General features: G+C 42.5%; 1 protein-coding gene across 1 annotated transcript in view; it reads right to left on the bottom strand.

Annotated features, from left to right (window-relative positions):
• The window catches only part of DERA (deoxyribose-phosphate aldolase), a 111,687-nt gene extending 93,609 nt beyond the window's left edge, over positions 1-18,078 (bottom strand). Inside the window, exon 1 of the mRNA XM_065922035.1 lies at positions 17,967-18,078. Within this exon, the coding sequence (XP_065778107.1) occupies positions 17,967-17,997 (31 nt within the window). The 5' untranslated portion in view covers positions 17,998-18,078. The remainder of the gene's footprint in view (positions 1-17,966) is intronic.
• Between the last annotated feature and the right edge of the window lie 7,471 nt (positions 18,079-25,549).

A 25,549-nucleotide genomic window follows, 5' to 3' on the forward strand; every position in this document is an offset into this window, starting at 1 on the left:
GACTAAACCACATAGTTGCTTTAAAATACTGTGCTAGTTTCTGCTGTCAGCAAAGTGAATCAGCTACACGTATACATATATCCCCTCTTTTTTGGATTTCCTTCCCATGGGGTCACTATAGGGCTTCTCTGACAGCTCAGTTGGTAAAGAATCCACCTGCAGTGCAGGAGACCCTGGTTCAATTCCTGGGTTAGGAAGATCTGCTGGAGATGGGAGAGGCTACCCACTCTGGTATTCTTGGGTCTCCCTTGTGGCTCAGCTGGTAAAGAATCCATCTGCAATGTGGGGATCCAACCCAGGTTGGGAAGATCCCCTGGGGAAGTGAAAGGCTATGCAGTCCAGTATTCTGGCCTGGAGAATTCCATGGAGTGTATAGTCCAAAGGGTTGCAGAGTCGGACATGACTGAGCACCTTTCACTTTTACTTTGGTCACACCAGAGTACTGAGTAGAGTTCCCCGTGCTATTCAGTAGGCTCTCATTTGTTACCTACTGTATACATAGTTGTGCATAGGAACATTTACTTTTATGTTTTGTCTCAAAGGTAAGATGAAGTAAGTTATGAAGAACATGTTTTAAGAGGGGCATAAACTTCTTTCCTAAAGTCAGTGAGTTCATGTTATCCTTGACACGTCACCTTTCAGGCAAATACTTTTTAAATGTCCTAAGGAGAATCACAACAATTTTGCTATTAAACTTTGTGTATTTTGATCTTGAAACCAACATCCACTTTTACCAAAACAAAAATAGTAGATGAGCACTTGCAGCAGAAATTGAAGAGGAACTAAAGAGCCTCTTGACGAAAGTGAAAGAGGAGAGTGAAAAAGCTGGCTTAAAACTCAACATTCAAAAAACTAAGATCATGGTATCTGGTCCCATCACTTCATGGCAAATAGATGGGGAAACAATGGAAATAGCGACAGATTTTACTTTCTTGGGCTCGAAAATAACTGCAGATGGTGACTGTAGCCATGAAATTAATAGACGCTTGCTCCTTGGAAGAAAAGCTATGACAAACCTAAACGGAATATTAAAAAGCAGAGACATTACTTTGCTGACAAATGTTGGTCTAGTCAAAGCTATGGTTTTTCCAGTAGTCAAGTACGGATGTGAGAGTCAGACCATAAAGACAGCTGAGAACCAAAGAACTGATGCTTCTGAACTGTGGTGTTGGAGAAGACTCGAGAGTCCCTTGGTCTGCAAGGAGATCAAACCAATCAATCCTAAAAGAATCAGTCCTGAACATTCACTGGAAAGACTGATGCTGAAGCTGAAGCTCCAATATTTTGGCCACCTGATGCGAAGAAATGACTCATTGGAAAAGATCCTGATGCTGGGAAAGATTGAAGGCAGCAGGAGGAAAGAAAGACAGAGGATGAGATAGTAGGATCACCGACTCAACGGACATGAGTTTGAGCAAGCTCTGGGAGTTGGTGATGGACAGGAAGGCCTGGGGTGCTACAGTCCATGGGGTCGCAAAGAGTCGGACATATTGACTGAGCGACTGAAGTAAACTGGACTGAACTGACTTGTCTGGGATTACTTGCCTAAAACAGTTACTGGATGGCATCAGTGATACTTAGCCAATAAACACTTACTCTGTAGTCTGGTTATTTAACAATTCTCAAAGATGCTGATCACTCCCAAAAAAATTAGAAAAAAAAAGAACTTGGGATGGATAAATTCCCTTCTTGGGGGAGGGAGGGGAAGCCTCCAAATGATAACTACCTTTAATGCATTTTCAAAGGAAGAGAAGCAACTCAGTAGAAAGAACTTCTCAGGTGATGCTAGCGGTAAAGAATCCGCCTGCCAAAGCAAGAGACGCAAGAGAAAAGAGGCTGGGAAGATCCCCTGAGGTAGGAAATGGCACCCCACTCCAGTATTCTTGCCTGGAGAATCCCATGAACAGAGGAGCCTGGCTGGCTATCGTCCATGGAGCCACAAAGAGCTGGCATTATTGATTACATACCTTCTTTCAACATTAGACTCCAGCATACACTAGGCCTCCAGGCACCGTGGATTCTTTGAACTTCTCCCTCACAACCCCATGTTATACTCCAGTCGGCAATACTCTTGTTCACAACCAGTTATTCTTGAGCATTAAGGTCAAAACCTTTCAACATTTCTGTTACATCTCTTGTAAAGAGAAGGGTAAGTAATCCTTACCATAGCTCACCACGTCCCAGGCACCATGCCAGCTGCCCTACACACAATGCCTTATTTAATCTTCAGTCTGTGGCCCAGCTTTTATTCACCACATATTTTTAGCTGTGAAAACTCAAAAATCATAGGTAGAAGAATCAGGACTCGAATCCCAGGCAGCCTGACTTCAAAGGCCAACGTCCTTCCAAAAAGAAGGTATATAATTAAGTGGGTAACCATCCCAACATATATATTTATTTGCAGAAAAACTTAACCTAAGTGGGTTACAACTACATACCCAAATTCTCAAACTGGGACGTCATCCTTTGTAAGTGAAGTGAACGAAGTTTTGAAAGAAAAATTGAAAAAAGAAACATTTATTGCGTAGCTACTCTATGTACCATACATGCCTTATATCACCTTCTCAATATCCTCTGATTTATAGAAAATATCAAATGCTTTCCACAGCCCTACATACCACAGTCTCCTGCTCTCCAGGAATGCCTTTATCTGTGTGTAAATACATATATCTACACACATGCAGAAGGAGCCTGGGATGGAGGTGTACCCCTTAAACAGCAGGCATCTAACACGTGCTAAAACACCCTGCCGGTAAGCAGGCAGGGCTGGAGCTGATGCCGTCTCCCAAACAAACACGCCAACCCCCACCACGTGATGAAACACAGTGACTGTCAACACTGCCTGGGAATCTCTGCTCAAAACGGAAGTCAGGCGGCGATTCCCACCTCCTGGTGCATAATCAAAACTCTGCCTCCTGCAGCAGCGCCAGGTCGCCTTCCACAATTTCTCCTCCGGAAGAAGTTATCTGATGGCACAGGATTTTGACAAGGGTGCTGCTTTTACCAGATGCTCTGGGAAAAGCTTGAAATCACCCCTACTTTAAACAAGAAGAGATCTCTTGTGTCAACTCAGAAGTTCAGCTGAATCAGCTCTACAAGAGCATCTCCGAGGCCACGCTCCTCATTGGGAAACATCGGGGAAGTGGTCCCCCTTAGGGTGTACCCCCGGGAACACAGGCCCCCCACTGCCCACACCAGAACCGGAAGCGCCTGAGGCAGTCACGTGACTGAGTCAGCTCTCCACAGGAGCTGGGTCCAAGTTTTACAAACAAGGCTGCTCCCCTCTGCAGGGGAGGATCTAACAGCTACGGAAGACTGGAAGCCTGAGAGATCTTCTGTAAGGTCAACTGTACCAAACACAAAGTGGACAGAAGCCAAAATGGCAGGAAACAGCTAGAAGGTTCCTCGCCAGCCACCCAATACTCCCTCTGGTTAAAAGTTTCCAACTGCACAACTAAAGGGTCACTCCTTGGTACGTATTAAAGTTACCTTTCCTAGGGAAAAGGAACTCTCTACATCATCGATCACTCACTCACTGGTGAGGAGGGAATTTTCTGTTCTTATTCCAGATAACTTTTTTTTTAAAAAAAGGAACACTTACTTTTGGCTGCATAGGGTCTTAGTTGCAGTGTGCAGACTTAGCTGGCCCATGGCATGCGGGATCTTAGTTCCCCAACCAGGGATCAACCAGTTCCCCGAATTACAAGGTGGGTTTTTAATCACTGGACCACCAAGGAGATTTCCCAGACAGCTTTTAAACAAAGGGAGGGGCACCCTCCATATACTGCAGGGGTAAGGAAAACTTGCAAGTAAGAGGCAGGTGCCCCAGAGTCAAAATTTCCCCTGCCTCATAAGGAACATCCCTAACATGAGCTGACTCTCGATCATCCAGAGGTTAAAGATCCAGGATCCAACCAGGATTGGACGGACCAATGCTGAAGTGGAAGATCAGTTTTTTGTTGTTCAGTCACTCAGTCATGTACAACTCTTCAGGACCCCACGGACTGCAGCACACCAGGCTTCACTGTCCTTCACCATCTCCCGGACCTTGATCAAACTCACGTCCATCAAGTCAGTGATGCCATCCCACCATCTCATTCTCTGCCGTTCCCTTCTCCTCCTGCCTTTAATCTTTCCCAGGGTCTTTACTCTGGCCAGTACTCTGATGCCAGAAGCCAAGTCATTAGAAAAGACCCTGATGCTGGGAAAGACTGAGAGCTGAACAAGAAGGTAAAAGGGGATGACAGAGGATGAGATGGTTGGATGGCATTGCCAACTCAATGGACGTGAGTTTGAACAAACTCCAGGAGATAGTGAAGGACAGGGAAGCCTGACGTGCTGCAGTTCATGGGGTTGCAAAGAGTCAGACACAACTGAGTACCTGAACAACAACAAGTAATATGAGGGATGTAGAGACCTAATAAACATAGATATTAATAAAGCATCACAACAGGGAATTCTCTGGCAATTCAGTGGTTAGGACTCTGAGCTTCCACTGTAGTGGGTGGGGATTCAGTCCCTGGTCAAGGAACTAGGATACCACAAGCCATGAGGCATGGCCAAAAATAATAATAATAAAGCATCACTACAAAATGCAAACACAAGACAGAAATCAGTCGGTGCCATAAGCGAAAGCAAAAGACTTTGGGAGATGAGTGGTAAACAGCAAAGGAAATGAAGCAAGCCTTTAGAGGAGGAGGTGAAGTAATAATGAAAGCCATATTTTCAGAAGATCACTGCAATAATGGCTACCACTCATCAAGTTAAGGGTGATTTAGCTATATTTCTCTTTGAATATTCATACTAATTCTGCCACAAAGGCATTCGGTCCATCCTATAGATGAGGAAAATGAAAAAGTGTAAAGTGAAAGTGTCAGTCGCTCAGTCATGTCAACTCTGTAAGCCCATGGACGGTAGCCCACCAGGCTCCTCTGTCTGTGGAATTCTGCAGGCAAGAATACTGGAGTGGGTAGCCATTCCCCTAGAGAACCGGGGGATCTTCCCCATCCAGGACCAAACCTCAGTCTCCTGCATCACAGGCAAATTCTTTACCATCTGGGCCACCAGGGAAGCTGAAACTCAGAGATTAAATTACTTGTCCGAGGTCACACAGGACATGTCAGGACTAAGATTTATTTATTTTTTTATTTTTTTTTTTAGGACTAAGATTTAAACAGGTCTCTATGATTCCAAACTCAAAGTTATTTCTAGGATGCTGTATATAGAATCTTTAGAGCATAAAGTATATTTACTTAATTCAACTATTTGGCATGACATTTTAACAGATGTAGGGCTTCCCTGGTGGCTCAGATGGTAAAGCATCTGCCTGCAATTCAGGAGACCCCGGTTCGATTCCTGGGTCAGGAAAATCCCCTGGAGAAGGAAATGGCAACCCACTCCAGTACTCTTGCCTGGAAAATTCAATGGACGGAGGAGCCTGGTAGGCTACAGTCCATGGGGTCGCAGAGAGTCAGACACGACTGAGCAACTTCACTTTCACTTTAACAGATGTTAATAGACATTCTTATTTCCAGTCTTGAAAGAATTACTAGTTGGTAAACCTATTTACCACCTCCTGATTGCCCCACTGGGTTTCCCTGGTGGTGAAGAATCCATTGTCAATGCAGGAGACTCGAGTTCAATCCCTAGGTTGGGAGAATCCCCTGGAGAAGGAAATGGCAACCCACTCCAGTATTACTGCCTGGGAAATCTCATGGACAGAGGAGCCTGGCATGTTACAGTCCATGGGGTTGCAGACAGTCAGAAACAACTTAGCGACTAAACAACAACAAACAAAAAACCACCACACATGCATACCCTCCCTGTTATCAATGTCCCCCCCCACCCCGGGTGGCACAATCGCTACAATAGATAAATGTACACTGTCACGCACCCTTTTCACCGACTTGTAAAGTACAAGCCAGCGCACTGGAGTCCCCTTCCAAGGTCACACAGCCAGATGCTGCCAGAGTAAGGACCAAAATGCCTGGGTCCCAGTTTTGTGTGCTTTCCAGAAAAACCACAATGCATAAACCTGGTGAAGCACACACAGCCAAGCACAGATCCCGGGACATTCACTGTGTAGGATGCCTGAGGTTACTGGGCTTGTAAAAGTACTACTGTCAGCGTCAAAACAATTGCACTGTCTTTGAGAAGCAGAGAGAACTCCGTTTTGTTTCTAAGACATCTTCCATATCAGCACCAATGCTTATTGCTTGGACTCTGCAAATTAAACACTAACTTCCCCAACTTCTCTATTTTATGTGATGACTAGTGTAATAGTATAACCAGTCAATCAATATTCCTCTGCAGACTGAAACTGTGATTTTTTCTTCCTGGAGCCAGATCCATGAGGTGTTGCCACTGATAAAAAACCATGCGAGATCTTCATTTGTCTCACCCAAGAGATTTCCCACAGTACTTTTAAATGATTACCCAAAGGTCAGTAATAAATACCATGTTGACGGGTTCCTGATTTGAAACAGGGCAATGGCACATCCCAAGGATGAGCCAAGTCTGCTTTCCTTGGCCAGAGTGAACCTTTACGCTTTCCCACTGACGTTTTAAAGTTTGACGAAGAGGTTTCTCAAGGGCGGGGCATCCCAACTTCTATGGCCCTGGTCTCTTTCACAAAGACACGATAATGCTGAATACATACTAGGTACTCTATGTATTTGTGCTGGATGGAAGGATTTGAGAGTATAATAATGATTACTTCCTGAAGAGTCAACACTTTTTGCAAAAGGAAAATAAACTCTGCTTATAAAGACACAGAAGACTGAAATATGTTGTTTTCTTTCTAAAAAATTATCAGACGCACTTAAGTTTCTCCTTAAATACTGAAGAAAATAAAACAATTTCCCCTCAAAAATGCCAAAATACACAGAGCTGGAGCTACTTTGCCAAATACAAATGTAAAGAGGATTGTCCCCTTCTTCCCTGAGTCCGCAATACAAACTTAATTAGTAATCTCCAACAAAATACGAATATGTTCGCTTTCCCACCAGAAAATTAACTAAATTACTCTTTGTGGTAGACAACATTGCGTCTTTGGGCGTTAGACTTTCAGGGTCTGTCCCCTCCAGTCTCTGAGATCACAGAGAAGATGCTCTCAGGTCAGTTTCCTAAATCATCACAAAGACCACTGTTTGATCACATTTTTCTATTAGCCAGTGGCATTATTTGAATAAAATGTGCTCCATTTCAGATATCATGCACTTTTCAGATTAAGACACCCACTTAACTGTCCTATACTCCTGATGCTTCCAACACTGCCTTCACAATATGCTTTAGACATCATGCAACATATTTTGACTAGAAAATAAAAGGATAAATTCTCCCCAAATCTGCTTACAGAAACTTAGCTAACCAAAGATTAAACAAACAAACAAAAAAAAAAACTATGACATATAAAGATATTAATACCAAGGCAAAAGTGACAGAAAAAGGATTTATCAAAAAATAATCTAGTCATCCCTTGGTATCCACAGGATTGGTTCTGGGAGTCTTGTGGATATCAAAATCTGTGAATGCTCAAACATCCTACAGAAAACGGTACAAGCCCTCAGATTGGGAGAAAATAATAGCAAATGAAGCAACAGACAAAGGATTAATCTCAAAAATATACAAGGAACACCTGAAACTCAATTCCAGAAAAATAAATGACCCAATCAAAAAATGGGCCAAAGAACTAAACAGACATTTCTCCAAAGAAGACATACAGATGGCTAACAAACACATGAAAAGATGCTCAACATCACTCATTATCAGAGAAATGCAAATCGAAACCACAATGAGGTACCATTACACGCCAGTCAGGATGGCTGCTATCCAAAAGTCTACAAGCGATAAATGCTGGAGAGGGTGTGGAGAAAAGGGAACCCTCTTACACTGTTGGTGGGAATGCAAACTAGTACAGCCACTATGGAGAACAGTGTGGAGATTTCTTAAAAAACTGGAAATAGAACTGCCATATGATCCAGCAATACCACTCCTGGGCATACACACCGAGGAAACCAGATCTGAAAGAGACACGTGCACCCCAATGTTCATCGCAGCACTGTTTATAATAGCCAGGACATGGAAGCAACCTAGATGCCCATCAGCAGACGAATGAATAAGGAAGCTGTGGTACATATACACCATGGAATATTACTCAGCCATCAAAAAGAATTCATTTGAATCAGTCCTAATGAGATGGATGAAACTGGAGCCCATCATACAGAGTGAAGTAAGCCAGAAAGATAAAAACCAATACAGTATACTAACGCATATATATGGAATTTAGAAAGATGGTAACGATAACCCTATATGCAAAACAGAAAAAGAGACACAGATGTACAGAATAGAATTTTGGACTCTGTGGGAGAAGGCGAGGGTGGGATGTTTCGAGAGAACAGCATTGAAACATGTATATTATCTAGGGTGAAACAGATCACCAGCCCAGGCTGGATGCATGAGACAAGTGCTCGGGCCTGGTGCACTGGGAAGACCCAGAGGGATGGGGTGGAGAGGGAGGTGGGAAGGGGAATCGGGATGGGGAACACATGTAAATCCATGGCTGATTCATGTCCATGTATGACAAAAACCACTACAATACTGTAAAGTAATTAGCCTCCAACTAACAAAAATAAATGTAAAAAATAAAAAAAATTTTTTAATTAAAAAAAAAAAGAAAACGGTATAGTACCATCAGCCCTTCACAGATGTAGAACCTGCAGATACAGGCCAACTGAATAGTCATTGACAGTTCTCTGCAACTCCAGTTAATCTGGGTCACTCTGGCTTACTGCAGGGTTCTGAATCTGCAGTGTTCCTAAGACCCTTCTGGGGAGCTTGTGGAAATGCAAGTTCCTGGGTTTCTCCTCTCCTATGGATAGTTAAAGCTACTGTGAAGGTCAGGAATCTGCCTCTTTTAAACTTTTTATTTTATATTGTAGGGTTGCTGTTTACCACCAAGTCTGACTCTTTGCAATCCCATGGACTGTAGCTCACCAGGTTCCTCTGTTCACGGGATTTCCCAGCCAAGAATACTGGAATGGGTTGCCATTTCCTTCTCCAGGGGAATCTTTCCAACCCAGGGATCAAACCTGCATCTCCTGCATTGGCAGGCAGATTCTTTACTACTGAGCCACTGTGGAAGCCCATTTTGGGGTACAGCCAATTAACAATATTGTGATAGTTTTAGGTGAACATAAAGCAACTCAGCCATACATATACATATATCCATTCTCCCCCTGAACTCCCCTCCGGGCTGCCACGTAACACTAATCAGAGTTCCCTCTACTATAAAGTAGGTCCTTGTCGGTTAACCATTTTAAATATAGGAGTGTGTACATATCCATTCCCAGCTCCCTAACTATCCCTTCCCCCCAGCAATGGTAAATTCATTCTCTAAGTCTGTGAGTCTGTTTTACAAGTTCCTTTATATCATTTCCTTTTAGATTCTGCATTTAAGGGAGCTCATACAATATTTTCCCTTCTCTGTCTGACTAACAGGGGAGGGAGGTAATGCTGAGTGTTGGAATAAATCAGAGAGAGAGAGAGCCTCATGTCCAGAACCACCTGCAACAGTCAAGTGCCTATAGGTTTAATTTCCTTAGTTCTCCATTTACTCCTCTATAACACAGGGATATTAAACTGATACCTAAGATGCCCTCCTGCTAGGAAACTGTGACATATTTAAAAAAAAAAAAAGTAGCCTTATAAACATGGACACTGTTTATTTTCCTAGAAAAGTGTTTGACTATTCCCAAGTAATGTTTATACATAGATCTTTACATCAGAGATAAACAGTCTCTCCACCTGAAACATGCCAGACACTGAATGAAATCACACACTTACACACACACACACACACACACACACACACACACACACACACACCCCCTACCTTGTGGCCATGGGGCAAGAGTTGGGCCCACTAGGTGTTCACTTGAAAAGCTTATCTGAACCTAGATTACAAGAGCAGTTAATTTGGATTATTTCCGCCAGCATTAAAGGCCACAATCCCGACATTATTCACCACAGTCCAAGAGAACCAAGGCACCAGCTAAGTGGCACCTTTTTAGGAAGGAACTCCCGGAGGCTGCTCTTATCTCAGACTCTGCTTTAGGGCAGGAAGGCCGGACTCTACAAAGAGAGTCAGAACTCGCAGCCTGGAGTGTCTCCACATTTTCAAAACCTCTGTATAGTTTGCTGGAATGGAGATGAAACATTTATCCTTCTCCCGCGACCACTCTGGTTTCCAGGGAGCTGCCTGTGAATGGCAGAGGCGGGCGGAGGAGAATACAACTGCAGACACGCACACGACACACACCAAAGTTAACTGGAAAATTTCAAAGTGCCTTTTCATGCCTTTAACTCAAAGATGAACACATTTCAAGGTGACCCAATCCTCCAGTGACAGGCAGTGTTTTAAAAGCGCCGACGCTCTCCACTTAAACAATTTCTAGTGACACGTCTAAACAGCATTCTCCGGGGCTCTCTGCGCTGTCTCGCTGACTAGCCTTTCTTTCCTGGCAGAGGCATCCCGTTTCACAGGAGCGCTTGAAGTCTGTCTTCCCTTCGAACAATTAAAATCCACAGAGCTCAGATGCTTTATTTTTTTTAACTTAGCAGGCACCATGCAGGACTGTTAATTATTTAATTATACCACAAACACAAATGATTCCTTCATAGTGCTATTTCCTAAAATAATGCATCACACGTGCTTCCTCAGTTGTGTCCGACTCTTTGGGACCCCCTGGACTGCAGCCCACAAGGTTCCTCTGTCCATGAGATTTTTCAGACCAGAATCCTGGAGTGGGTTGCCATTTCCTCCTCCAGGGGCTCTTTCCAATCCGGGTATCAAACCCACGTGTTCTGCGTCACTTACATTGGCAGGCAGATTCTTTACCACTGAGCCACGTGGGAAGCCATTTATCAAAATAGTATCAGAATAATAAAAGATAGCCTTATCACTCGTGCTTATAAGCAAAGGGTAAAAGACTTCTAATATAAAATCAAAGTTCAAGATCAGAAAAGGCAGTCCCATTTAAAATCTAAAAGTATGGAAATTCTCCGGTGGTACAGTGGGTAACACTCCAAGCTCCCAATGCAGGGGATCTGAGTTCGATCCTTGGTCGGGGAACTAGATTCCACATCCCACAACCCTGATTCGAAACTAAGACCCAGCACAGCCTAAACAAATAAATAAAATATTTTTTAAAAAACCTAAAAGTGTACATGATTATATATTGACTCTGTGTATGAATTTCATACATAGACTATGAAGGACTTTTTTCTTCTTTCTTCACTAAAATATTATGGTTAGTCATTACAGAATGAGAAGATTGCACTAGAAATCTGAAAACTGGGGTTCCTATAATTAATGAAACATGCCAGGCTGTTTTGGTCAGTTCCTTACTCCCTGTCAAAAACATCCTTTCCAAAAATCTGCCCTGGACTACCTGTAAATTCCTCTGTAACTTTCCAATTTGATTACTTCTATACGGCATGAGTTTGAACAAACTCCAGGAGATGGTGAAGGACAGGAAAGCCTGGTGTGCTGCAGACCACAGGGTCGCAAAGAGTCAGACACAACTGAGCGACTAAACAATAACAACAACAATATGGCCACCTGTATTATCTTGTGATAACTTTTTATACAAGACAGTCTCCCTTAGTTGACTGTGAGCTTCAGGAAAGCAGAGACCAGGCTATGCTCACTTTGGCATCCCAGCCATTATCATAAGCAACAAGGAACAAGTGCCAGGAACAGCAGGAACTCTACTTTGCTCTTTTTTTTTTCTTTTTAATGTGTGTAAGTTTATAATACATAAGAACAAATTTTTTTAAATGTACTCTGGTCCCTGTCCTCTCCTAACAATTGTCCTAAACCCTACCCCCACCCTGGGAAGCAGGGGGAGTCACTGAGCCAGAGAACCACAGACCTGCCGGAGGGTATCGATTTTGGCAGCAGGTGATGCAGTAGTTGGGAGTACAGGCTGGATGCAGGTGCCCAGCGCAGTGGGTCAGAACTTGAGAAAGTCAAGAATGTCTACTGGGCATGGAGCATGTACAACCCAGCATGTGAAGGGTTTCAAACACGCAAAGGAAGAAAAACAAAAAATCTGTGATGCTGGTCTGGAATTGGAAGAATTGGTGTGAATTCATGGTTTTCACTATATAGACAGATATAGATAGATGATAAGTAGGTAGTTATAGAAGTAAATGTGTGTGTGTGTGTGTGTGTGTGTGTACAAAGTCTAACTCTACCAAGTGAGGGGCTGAGGAGCAGGGACACACCAGTCTCCATACCTACTGCCCAGATCATGGCTTCTAAATACCATTATCCACTGAAAAAAACATTCCTTGGAGAAAGAGCTGACTCTAGTGCTGGGACAGGGAAAGTATTGAAAGTAAAAGTGTAGTCACTCAGTAGTGTCTGACTGTTTGCAACCCCATGAACTGTATGTAGCCCACCAGGCTCCTCTGTCCACATAATCTCCAGGCAAGAATACTGGAGTGGGTTGGCATGCTCTTCTCTGGGCAATCTTCCCGACCCAGGGATTGAACCCGGGCATCCCACATTTCAGGCAGATTCTTTACCATCTGAGTCACCAGAGGACGTATTGGGTTGGCCAAAACATTCATTTGGGCTTTCCCATAAGATGTTATGGAAATATCGGAACAAACTTTTTAGCCAATCCAATATAAGAGAAGCCTGGAACACCTTGTTAAGCCAAAAAAGAATGAAGTAAATAATGAGACATGTTAAGGAGAGAGGAGCTAGGATGAAGAGAATCCCATTAGCAAAACCTCAACAACTTCAATATTAAATAATAATAGTAAAAACTACAACCCATCTGAAAAAAAATAGAAAACCTCAAATGTATAGTAATATAAACAAACATAAATAAATGGAAAATTTGCAGAGAAACAGGGTACTTAAATAGCTTCAAAGTACCACAACACAAAAGACACATGAATTACAAAGGTTAAAAAGTAACTTTACAGTGGTGAAGCCTAGGAGACAACACCTTAATCCAATGATTAAAATGAATAGAAATAATGAGACAAATCAATATCATGGGCTACTTAATAGGATGCAATGAGAAGCACACAGCATCATTGCTGTGAAATTCCTGCCAAGGATATATAATCTAAATCTAGCCACAAATATGGCAAACAGAAACCGAGGAACATTCTAGAAAACAACTGGCCTCTGTGCTGCAAAAGTCAACAAAACACTAAGCAATCATTTCAGCCTCAAGACAACTAAAGAGACATGACGATTCAAGGCAACACGTGATTCTGAAATGAATTTTTTTGAACTAAACAAATATTATTTGGACAACTGGCTTGGACAACTGGAAGTTTGTGGTTGGATGATAAAACTAAATTCATGTTAAAGTTTTCAATTTGAGGACCACTGTGTCACTGCAGTCTTTGAGGAAATAGCCCTTGTTGTTGCTGCTATTGGTCAGTCACTCAGTTGTGTCCAACTCTTTGCAATCCCATAAACTGCAGCACTCCAGGCTTTCCTGTCCTTCATTGTCTCCCGGAATTTGCTCAAACTCATGTCCATTGAGTTGATGACGCCATTCAATCATCTCATCCTCTGTTATCCCCTTCTCCTCAGCCCTCAATCTTTCCCAGCACCACGGTCTTTTCCAATCAATTGGCTCTTCACATCAGGTGGCCAAAGTACTGGAACATCAGTTTTAGCATAAGTCCTTCCAATGAATATTTAAGGTTGATTTTCTTCAGGATTGACTGGTTTGATCTCCTTGAAGTTCAAGGGGCTGTCAAGAGTCTTCACTGTCATGGTAACTCATTTAAGGTACAGCTTAGGCATAACTATCTAATTTCTTAAAAAGACAAAAATAAATGGCAAGTAACAAGCATATCACATTTGCACTTATTTTAACTGCAGCTTGGCTCGATGCAGCTAGCCAGCGGACCTAGTTCCGTGAAGGCAGGGACTCCCCTTGTCCATGTTGTATCCCTAGAGCCCAGGTAATGTCAACCAGTTCACAACTGCTACTCAATAACAACTTTTGAATGAATAAATGTATTTTGTAAAATACAAAATTCCATCTAGCTTCTTGGTTTAGCAACTAATCCAAATCTGATCTCCTTTAACTGTATTTTAAGCAAATAAATTGCCCTGTCTGTTCTACTTTAATTACAAAAAATGCTTCTACAGAGCAAAACAGATTCCTCAGTAATCATGGCTCCTGATCATTCCAATTGTAAATATATGTCTAAAACAATTTCTTTTTACTGCAAAACAGAAAATTCATAGAATTGTCCCCATCCCGTCTCAACTAAAAATCAGTTTCAATGAGTTTTTTCTTTTTTTTTTTCTGTTTTTCAGAAATTTTTGAAAATTTCCTTTTTGCATACAAGAGCTTGGCTTCCCTGATAGGTCAGCAGGTAAAGCCTTCCTGCAATGCAGGAGATGCAGTTTTGATCCCTGGGTTGGGAAGATCCCCTGAAGAAGGGAATGGCAACTCACTCCAGTACTCTTGCCTGGAGAATCCCATGGACAGAGGAGCCTGGCAGGCTATCATCCACAGGGTTGCAAAGAGCTGGACATGATTCAGCATGCAAGCACATACACAAGAGCTTGCAGATATACCAGCAGACACAGAGCAGAGAGATCCTCAGAGGTCACATAATACAACACCCCCACTTTCCAGATGCCCCCAAAGAATATCACATTTGGAAGGAAGCCACACTGCCAACATCCTTCATAAGCCTCTTGAGATCTCTTTAAAGACAGAAGTAACAAAACTGAATTTTAATAATATTCAGAAAAGAGAAAGAAGGTAGAACATCACTCAAACTTCCACGTGGCTCTAGAGGTAAAGAACCCACCTGCCAATGCAGGAAACGCTGGAGACGAGGGTTGATCCCCGGGTCAGGAGGATCCCCTGGAGGAGGGCATGGCAGCCCACTCCAGTATTCTTGCCTGGAGAATCCCATGGACAGAGGAACCTTGTGGGTTACAGTTCATGGAGTCGCAAAGAGTTGGAGATGACTTAGCAACTAAAGAATAACAACAAAGGGCCAAAGGTGCACCACAGAACTATAAAGATTATAGTTATAGTTATAAAGATTATAGTTAGAACTATAAAGATTATGTAAGTGGGTAGGTGACAGCTGTGTCTTCCTATGGAGAAGGCTTGACTAGTTTGGAATCAGATGGAAAAAGAACCCTAGAGCTGGTCTAGCTTTTGAGCAGCTTGTGGCTTTGGACAAGGTGCTTGCTTTCTTAAGAGTGTGGCTCCTGGACCTACAGCATTAACATTAGGTGACAGATCATTAGAAATACAAACTGAGATCTCAATGAATCAGAAGCTCTGGACATGAGGCCCAACCATTTCAGTGGTTCTGAAATGCACTCAGGTTTGAGAGCCATAGGCCAATCTATAATCTAATTATAATCAAGGTGTGAAGTGAAAGTCACGCAGTTGTGTCCAACTCTTTCCAACCCCCTGGACTATACAGTCTATGGAATTCTCCAGCCTAGAATACTGGAGTGCATAGCCTTTCCCTTCTCCAGGGCATCTTCCCAACCCAGGGATCGAACCCAGGTCTCCCACATTGCAGGCAGATTCTTTACCAGCTGAGCCACAAGGGAAGCCCAAGAACACTCACGTAAGCAGCCTATCCCTTCTCCAGCAGATCTTCCCAACCCAATAAAGGATTAAAAGTTCATTTATTTTAAAAAGTTAGTGTTTATTTCAAAAGACTAAGGCACTAAGTAATAAACTGCATAAATTAATACTGAATGATTTTTTTCCCACTACATAAATATTTCAAATAATTTATTTTAGCATTTTAGGCTAAATCTCTGTCTGGATTAATGATTAATACCAGTGAAGGAAAAACACCCAAGAAATATATTTGATGTTATTTAAACAAAGAGAATAAAACAAAACTATGATCATTTAAATAGCTGCATAAAAATTACATATACTATTATTCTACATAGCAATTGGCTTTTGTCTACAAAAACCAATTTTTCTATAGTTTCTACATAGCAATTGTTTTTCTTTTGTCTATACTGCTATTTTTCAACGAAGAAATGAACATGATTCTAATTCTTGTAAATAAAATTAAAATATTCTATGTCAATTATAGCTCAAGAAAAAAAGCAAAAAATGGTTTAATTGTGCTTCTTGAAAGAAAAACTTCTACATTTTGGTGAAACAAGAGTGCATCAAATGGTAAACAGAGTCACAGCCATACCCTGAAGATAGCAAGCTGAATAAGGCCTATGCCCATTCTTATTCTCCATCCATCATCTTTCTGGATCTTCCAATCTAGGAAACTCCTTTTTTTTACTAAAGTCCACATTTCAAAGATACAACTAGAGTTTAAAATATAACCTAGTAAAGGGCAGGCACCTTTGAGTAAAGGTGACTCAACGTGGTGAGGAAATCACCTGCTTTCATAAAGACAAGCTTCTACCGTTTGATAAAAGTTCTGGACGACCTCATGACATCCAGGCTATTTAATGAGAACACTTTTAGAGGAAAAAAAAAAAAAGTACCCATATGTATTATATAAATTTATAGCTAATTTTCTCAAAATTGGCCCCTAAAACTAGAATTCTCCTTATACTCTTGTATACTTACTTGGCATATTGTGAGTACTATTACATACTATTTGTGAGTAGCTAGTAAACTATTACATACGTTACACTTACTATAGATATGGTGTATAATCGTTTACTAGGTACTCACAAATTGTGTGTGTGTGTTAGTCACTCAGTCGTTTCCAACTCTTTGCGACCCCATGGACTGTGGCCCACCAGGCTCCTCTGTCCACGGAATTCTCCAAGCAAGAACACTGGAGTGGGTCGCCATTTCCTTCACACAAATAGTATGTAATAGTAAGTATGTGGTATATAATAGTATACCAGGTGCTCACAACGTATCAGTTAAACCCTCTCCTTTAATCTCCAAACAAGTGCTACTATTATAACCATTTAGCAGATTAAGAAATTTAAGCACACAGTAAGTTATTTGTCCAAAGTCACACAGCTAAAGTGAAGATTCAGAATACTAAGCAAGCTATTATACTTAAACTAAGATCCCTAAACTTTGGCTCCATCATGGTTTTGCTGTCTGAATTACAAATTATTCACATTCAGGAAAATCAAAACTAAGTTTTCTTGCTAGAAATATTTGATAATATCGAAATGAAATAAATGGCAAAATAATTCAAGCATTTTTAGAAATCACTGTACCTATAAAATCATACAATTTTCATTAAATTATATAATCCAGGGAAGGGCTATATAGTGCCAGGTGGCGCTAGTGGTAAAGAACCGCCTCACAATGCAAGAAAACACTAGAGACGCAGGTTCGATCCCTGGGTCGGGAAAATCCCCGGGAGGAGGCAATAGCAACCCACTCCAGTCCTCTTATCTGGAGAATCCCATGGACACAGGAACCTACAATCAGCAGTGTCACAGAGTCGAACACGACTGAAGTGACTTAGCATACAGCACATAGTCCAGAGACTGACAACTTTTTCAACAGTACGACCGCTCTGGACATAAAGCTGTGCCAACAATAACCCATGGAAAGCCAGCATTAAATAGCGCAAGGTAATTCTATTAAGAATATGGAACCGAGGTTTTCATCTGGTTTGTTTGCGGGTCTTTGGGTTTTTTGGTTACTGTTGTTGTTCTCTGCAACCAGGTGAACGAATGAGCTGAAAGATCAAAGTCGAATCCCTTCCGATTACTTCGTCCGCTTATAAATATAAGGCTCGTGAGTCAAGACTTGCAGGGTCCACGTGCCCAAGGGTTGAATCTCCTGGGTTGCTGCCCCCGCGCCTGCGCCACCCGACCGATCTAGCACGCGCCTCGGGGACCCCTGGCCAGGGCACCGGGCGCCGCAAGCCTGGAGGAAGCAAGGGATCGAGAGCAATGGAGAGGAGAGGGAGCGATGGCGGGCCCTTACCGAGCTCCGTGCCCTGCTGGTGCGCCGACATGTCTGGGAGGCCGCAGCACAGCTGGCTCCGGGAGCCCGCCTCTGCACCGCCCTTCCTCCTTCCTCCAGCTCCTGCTTCGCCCCACCCCTGCTTCGCCAGGCCACGCCCCTCTTCCGCCAGGCCACGCCCATCTGGGGGCGGAACCACTGAACAGCCCCGGAAGGCTGGAACCGGACCCCTTGGACTGAAGAGGAAATCGCACCACCTAGGCTCCTCGGGCCTCTCCGCCAGGCGCGAAACTCCCGTACGAATCCCCGCAAATCATGCTGCGAGAACTCGTCGTCAAATACTTCAGTTACCGACTGCACTGAACAAAAAGCATTTTGAAACTTTTCCCGGGTTACAAACAAGACGGGAGAAGCTCCTCCCAGTTACTGTTGGCAGAGCTCTGCAGCCCCCCGCCTGAAAGGGCATCCGTGGTCCCCGAGCTTTTTAAGGGCGACCAACCTGCACGCCGGAGTCACAAGCCCTGTGACTTCTAACCTAGGCTTCCTGAAGAGAAGCAGCTCTGTGGCCTGAAAAACCAGGGGGCTTAAGAATGGGAAGACTGGGGTCTTAGCTTTGACACTGGCCATAACTGCCTTTTTAACCTTCGTTTTGTTCATCTGTAAGAAAGTACCTTGACAACATCTTGGAGCTCTAGAACTCTGATTCTGTGAATTTTTTCAGCCTGACTTTTTTATGACCTGGAGGTTTAAGTGAACTGGAGTAACTCAGCACAGACCACTGATCAACTCCGTACTCACCATCAGAGACAGCTCCACTCTGATGAAAGAGGGAAAAGTTAGTTACAGTGTGTTTATCATGAGCCAGTTACTAGGCTAGGTACTTTCAGAGAGATGATAGCAATGGAGTCTCAGAACAATCCTGCCAAGCATGTACTATGTTCTCCATTCTTGTACATAGAGACATCAAAGTTATGAGCAGAGAGATCCTGGCCTAGTGGAAACTGCACGTGTGCTCAGTCCTGTCCGGCTCTTTCCAACTTCATGTACTGTAGCCAGCCAGGCTCCTCTGTCCATGGAATTTTCCAGGCAAGAATATTGGAGTGGGTTGCCATTTCCCTCTCCAGGGAATCTTCCCCACCCACGTCTCTTGTGTTGCCTGCGCTGGCAGGCAGATTCTTTACCAGCTGAGCCACCGGGGAAGACCAGTAGAAAGTGAGCAGACTCCAAATGGGTCGAATTCCTTAATACACCAGCAATTCCATCTAATGACTAGCTGATTCTAAGAATATTACTTCCTGTAAAATACAGATGATCAAAACAGATTTGATTTGCAAAGTTGTGTGTGTGTAAGGCAGTAGTACAATACACATCATGGCACTTAGGGGCTCAACAAGTGGAAGCTGTTAGTGTTGTTGTCGGCTTCACACAGTAACTATAGGCTTCATAGGAAAGTAATTCCAGTCCTTTCCCTCTACATGGAACTGCCTCTCATCCTTGTCAGCCCAAAGTCAATTGCTGAACATTTTGGATGTGTCTACATCCCATTCATATGTAAAAAAGCATTTTTAAAATTTTTTATTTATTTCATTTTTTGATTGCCATAGATCTGTATATTGTCACCCTGCTTATTTAACTTATATGCAGAGTACATCATGAGGAACGCTGGGCTGGATGAAACACAAGCTGGAATCAAGATTGCTGGGAGAAATATCATTAACCTCAGGTATGCAGATGAAACCACCCCTATGGCAGAAAGTGAAGAAGAACTAAAGAGCCTCTTGATGAAAGTGAAAGAGGAGACTGGAAAAGTTGGCTTAAAGCTCAACAGAAAACTAAGATCATGGCAGCCAGTCCCATCACTTCATGGCAAATAAATGGGGAAACAGTGGAAACAGTTGCAGACTTTATTTTTAGGGGGGCTCCAAAATCACTGCAGATGGTGATTGCAGCCGTGAAATTAAAAGACACTTACTCCTTGGAAGGAAAGTTATGACAAACCTATACAGCTTGTTAAAAAGCAGAGACATTACTTTGCCAACAAAGGTCCATCTATTCACGGCTATGGTTTTTCCAGTGGTCATGTATAGATGTGAGAGTTGGACTATAAAGGAAGCTGAGCATGGAAGAATTGATGCTTTTGAACTGTGGTGTTGGAGAAGACTCTTGAGAGTCCCTTGGACTGCAAGGAGATCCAACCAGTCCATCCTAAGGGAGATCAGTTCTGAGTGTTCATTGGAAGGACTGATGTTGAAGCTGAAACTCCAATACTTTGGCCACCTGATGCAAAGAACTGATTCATTTGAAAAGACCCTGATGCTGGGAAAGATTGAGGGCAGGAGGAAAAGGGGACAACAGAAGATGAGATGGTTGGATGGCATTGCTGACTCAATAGACATGAGTTTGGTTAAACTCCAAGAGTTGGCGATGGGCAGGGAGGCCTGGCGTGCTGCGGTCCATGGGGTTGCAAGGAGTTGGACACAACTGAGCAACTAAACTGAACTGAACTACGGTCTCCGTTGCTGTGCATGGGCTTTCTCTAGTTGTTGCAAGCAGGAGCTACTTCTCTTTCCGGTGTGCACGCTTCTCATTGCACTGGCTTCTCTTGTTGCAGAGCACAGGCACTAGGCATGCAGCCTTCAGTATTTGTGGTGCACGGGCTTAGCTGTTCCAAGGCATATGAGATCTTCCCTGACCAAGGATCAAACCCATGTCTCCTGCATTGGCAGGCAGATTTTTAACCACTGGACTACCAGATAAGTCCCGTATAGTAATATTTTACCTATTTTTATCTTCACCCTGAAAGCCCGGAGCTGGCCTAACACTCAAAGCTAGACCACCATGTTCCCCAGTAGAATATAATACAGTTTTACAGAACACCAACATCAGCCAAGGCCACTGGGCCCGTGATAAATTAACAAAGACAAGATCCCTTGTAGTCATCAGTTCAGTTCAGTTGCACAGTTGTGTCCTACTCTTTGCGACCCCATGGACTGCAGCACACTAGGCTTCACTGTCCATCACCAACTCCCAGAGTGTACTCAAACTCATGTCCATTGAGTCAGTGATGACATCCAACCATCTCATCCTCTGTCGTCCCCTTCTCCTCCTGCCTTCCATCTTTCCCAGCATCAGGGTCTTCTCAAAGGAGTCGGTTCTTCACATCAGGTGGCCAAAGTACTGGAGTTTCAACTTCAGCATCAGTCCTGCCAATGAAAATTCAGGACTGATTTCCTTTAGGATTGACTGGTTGGATCTTCTTGCAGTCCAAGGGACTTTCAAGAGCCTTCTTCAACACCACAGTTCAAAAGCATCAATTCTTCGGCACGCAGCTTTCTTTATAGTCCAACCCTCACATGCATACATGACTACTGGTAAAACCATAACTTTGACCAGACAGACCTTTGTCAGTGAAGTAATGTCTCTGCTTTTTAATATGCCGTCTATGTTGGTCATAGTCTGCTTTTCTTTCAAGGAGCAAGCGTCTTTTAATTTCATGGCTGCAGTCACCATCTGCAGTGATTTGGAGCCCCCAAAAATAAAGTCTGTCACTGTTTCCATTGTTTCCCCATCTGTTTGCCATGAAGTGATGGGACCGGATGCCATGATTTTAATTTTCTGAATGTAGCATTTTAAGCCAACTTTTTCACTCTCCTCTTTCACTTTCATCAAGAGGCTCTTTAGTTCTTTGTTTTCTACCATAAGGTTGGTGTCATCTGGTGTCTGAGGTTATTGATATTTCTCCCAGCAATCTTGATTCCAGCTTGTGCTTCATCCAACTTGGCATTTCACATGATGTACTCTGCATATAAATTAAATAAGGGCAGGGATGCCTAGGGTGCTGCAGTCCATGGGGTCTTAAAGAGTCGGACATGACTGAGCAACTGAACTGAACTGAACTGAACCTGGAATTAATCTGTACGGTTTGACTGTATCTTAAATTGGCAGCATTCAGAGACAGTGGGGATACAATGCAAAAAGTGAGGTTTTTAAAAATTTTATTCTTATTTATTTGTGGCTGTGTTGGGTTTTCATTGCTGCACAGGCTTTTCTCTAGTTGCAGAGAGTTGGGGCTACTGCTCTCTAGTTTCAGTGCATGGGTTTCTCATTGCAGTGAATTCTCTTGTTGTGGAGCATGGGCTTTAGAATGCACAGACTTGAGTTGCTGCAGTAAGTGGGCTCAGTAGTTGTGGCTCTCAGGCTTAGTTGCTCTGAGGCTTGTGGGATCTTCCCACATCTCGTATCGAACCCATGTCTTCTGCATTGGCAGGTGGATTCTTTACCCTGAGCCACCAGGGGAAGTGCAGGGTTTTGTTTTTGTTTTTTCCTAATGAGGAAACGTTGCTAAATTTCACTCTGTGGATTTCAGTTTTACATTTTTTGCCTTCTGAAACTGCTGATGTATCCATCCTTAAGGTAAGGCCTCTCAGATCTGTGGGCCACCACTCCTATGTTGGACTCTCCCAAAAGATTTTTCCTAAAGCAGATTCTAGGCTTCACCACAGCCTTACTGAATCATAATCTCTAGGACCGTGAAATCTGTATTTTTTAAAAATTCCCTCAGATGATGTTTACGCCAGCTAAGTGCAAAGGATCACCAGCCTCCAGGCAGAGAGTAAACCATGCATGCTAATCTTGCTCTGGCCCAAACTGTCTTTTACAAGGGTAAATCTGTCTTTATTGTATTGTTTTTACCCATGCAAATTTTGCATGCCATTCCTTTTTGTGGCTATGGGATTTTTTTTTTTTTTTTTTTTTTTGGCTACCCCGGGTCTCTGTTGCTGAGTGCAAACTTTCTCTAATTGCAGCAGGTGGGTGGGGGTCCTCTCTAGTTGCAGTGTGTGGGCTTCTTATTGCAGGGGCTTCTTTCACTCCAGAGCATGGGCTCCGGAGCACATGTTCAGAAGTTGTGGTGCATGGGCTTAGTTGCCCCGAGGGTGTGGGGTCTTCCGGGACCAAGAATCAAACCCATGTCCCCTACATTGGTACGCAAACTCCAATTATTGGACCACCAAGGAAATCCATGGATGTTTTTTAATAAAAATTTCGAATTGTCAGATAAATTACTTATCTCCCTGCCCTCCCACCCCAACTCCTTCAGTTAAAATTAAAGCTCTAAGAATATGTTTTATTTACCTTGAAAACTTAAGAACTTACCTGACCTGGGAGATAGGACTAATCCAAATGTTAAGGGTCAAAGGGCATGAACTAGTTGTGTTTGCTTAGTCACACACCCAGGCCTAGTAGAATATTTGTTAGATGAATGAGTATTTTTCACAGTTTGTGCTACTTTCTCACAGTGCCCACTGTTTTAACAAGTCCTATATTCAACTGCAGTCTCTATGATTTCTTAGAGCAGTCATTCACACGTTCCTTAGGTAAAAATTCACTTAGACTGTGGATTGTCAATAGTATTTCTAAATCAAATGGGGGAAACTGTAGAAACAGGGAAGGTTGGGAAAGAGTTTGAATATTAGAATTGAAATATTTCAGAACTGTAGAGTGACTTCTAGAGCTTCTAATTCCTACTTCATGGTGAAATAAGAAGAAATTCCCGGGTGGTCCAGTGGTTAGGGCTCTGTACTGTCACTGCTGAGGGCTGAGGTTCAATCCTTGGTCAGAGAACTAAGATCCCACCAGCAGTGTGGCATGGCCAAAAATAAAAGAAGAATTATACTGTTTTTTTTATGAAACTAAATTTATTCAACTTAAGAAATTTATTTATTTATTTCTAAATTTATTAATTAAGAAATTAAATTTATTCAACTTATCCTGAGACTCTGCCCTTCACTACCAACTAGGGTTTCAAAATGTCCTTTCTTTCATGAAGATTATGGTGGTAGGTGATGTTTTAATAGGCTCACTTGGCAAAATTAGAAGCAGATCATTTTATCTTGTCACTGACACCCACTCCCCATCGTTTTCATCTATTTTTCCAACAAATCCCAAAGTTGGGAGGGATCACTGATAGAATAAATACATAATATTGGGGCTTCCCAGGTGGCACAGTGGTAAAGAATCCTACTACCAATGCAGGAAACACAGGTTTGATCCTTGGGTCAGGAAAAATTCCCTGGAGGAGGAAATGGCAACTCACTCCAGTATTCTTGCCTGGGAAATCCCATGGACAGAGGAGCCTGTCCCCTGTAGCCTGTCCAGGGCTACAGTCCACGGGGTCTCAAAGAGTCAGACACTACTGAGGAACTGAGCATTTACGCACTAGGTTATATTAAGTGCTTCCTACGAGTTAAGCCGCTCCATCAATTATTTGATCTCTTCCCCCCTAGGCAAATCTATGTGTGAAAACTGTCATCTCCTTTTATAGGTAAAGAAACTGAGGCTCAAAGAGATTAGTCTATAAGTGCTAGAGGATGATTCAAACCCAGGCAGTATAACTCACAGACACATACTTACTGTTCCTACTATTTCTCTGAAGCCAAACTCATTAGACAAGTCATTTAACCTCTGAAATGAAGTTTCCCATATGCATAATGGAGATATTACCTATCTCATGGCTTTATTGGAGAAATTAAAAAATAATAATATTTTAAAACCAAGCAGAAAATCTAACATAAGGCACTTAATAGATACTATTTCCACACACATCTGTAAACTTAAACCAGTTATTTTCCACTTGACCAAGTTCCATTCTCTCATTAATTACATAAAGTAGTTCAGCCTATAAAGTACTGTTACTGTCCATTAGCCATCATTTAGATGCATACTTTGGCCTTGTTTACTCAAGTAAATTTGTTAGATGTCTCATTTGTTTCTTCAGGAACTCTATTGATTTTAAACTCACACTTGTCTAGGTGATACTATGTCACACTGGCAATTGTGCATTCTTATAGCTCAGCAAAGCTAGGCCTATCTGAGAATGTTTGTGTTCCAGTAATTCTTTTCCTTCAGGAATCCCCCCCTGGGGTGCCGTAACATATAGTAATCCAACAGAACCACTGTCTGAAAATATTCAGGTGTAGAACATAAGGTTCCTACTAAAGAAATATTTTCCCTTGGTCTGCATTTCCAATTCCCCATTTTATTGTTGCTCTGTCCTGAAAAGTTACATCCGTTTGCCTCCACCTTGGTCTGAAAGAGGAACAGGCAGCTAGGTTAATAATTCCACTGAATTTGAACTGTTAAAAAATGCAATCTGTAAGTTATTATGGTACATCTTTACTATTTCATAGCCATTAAAATGAATGTGTTGGGATTACCCTGGCAGTGCAGTGGGTAAGACTGGGTTTTCAATGCAAAGGGCTCAGGTTCCAGCCCTGGTCGGAGAACTAAGATAACACATACTGTGTGGCCAAAAAAGTAATAATGTGCTTAATTTTATTTACTGACATGAAATATTCTTGAGAATTGACTGTACTCAATCCTAGTTTCTTAGAAAAAAAAACCTCTAAATGACACTAAAACTGAGAAGCAATGATGCATAGGGTAAATTATTAAAAATTAGACAGGATTTGAGTTATGATGAAATTAGGATGTGGAGAGGAAGCTGCAGAGGAAGAATGGAATGGGAAGCAGAGTGGAGATGGGGAGACTCATCAAATGAGCTGAAATCCTCATAGGTGATTGAATCTCAGGTCAGCTGAAGCTAT

The sequence above is a fragment of the Muntiacus reevesi genome, chromosome 1 (assembly GCF_963930625.1).
Source record: "Muntiacus reevesi chromosome 1, mMunRee1.1, whole genome shotgun sequence".
NCBI classification, from domain to species: domain Eukaryota; kingdom Metazoa; phylum Chordata; class Mammalia; order Artiodactyla; family Cervidae; genus Muntiacus; species Muntiacus reevesi.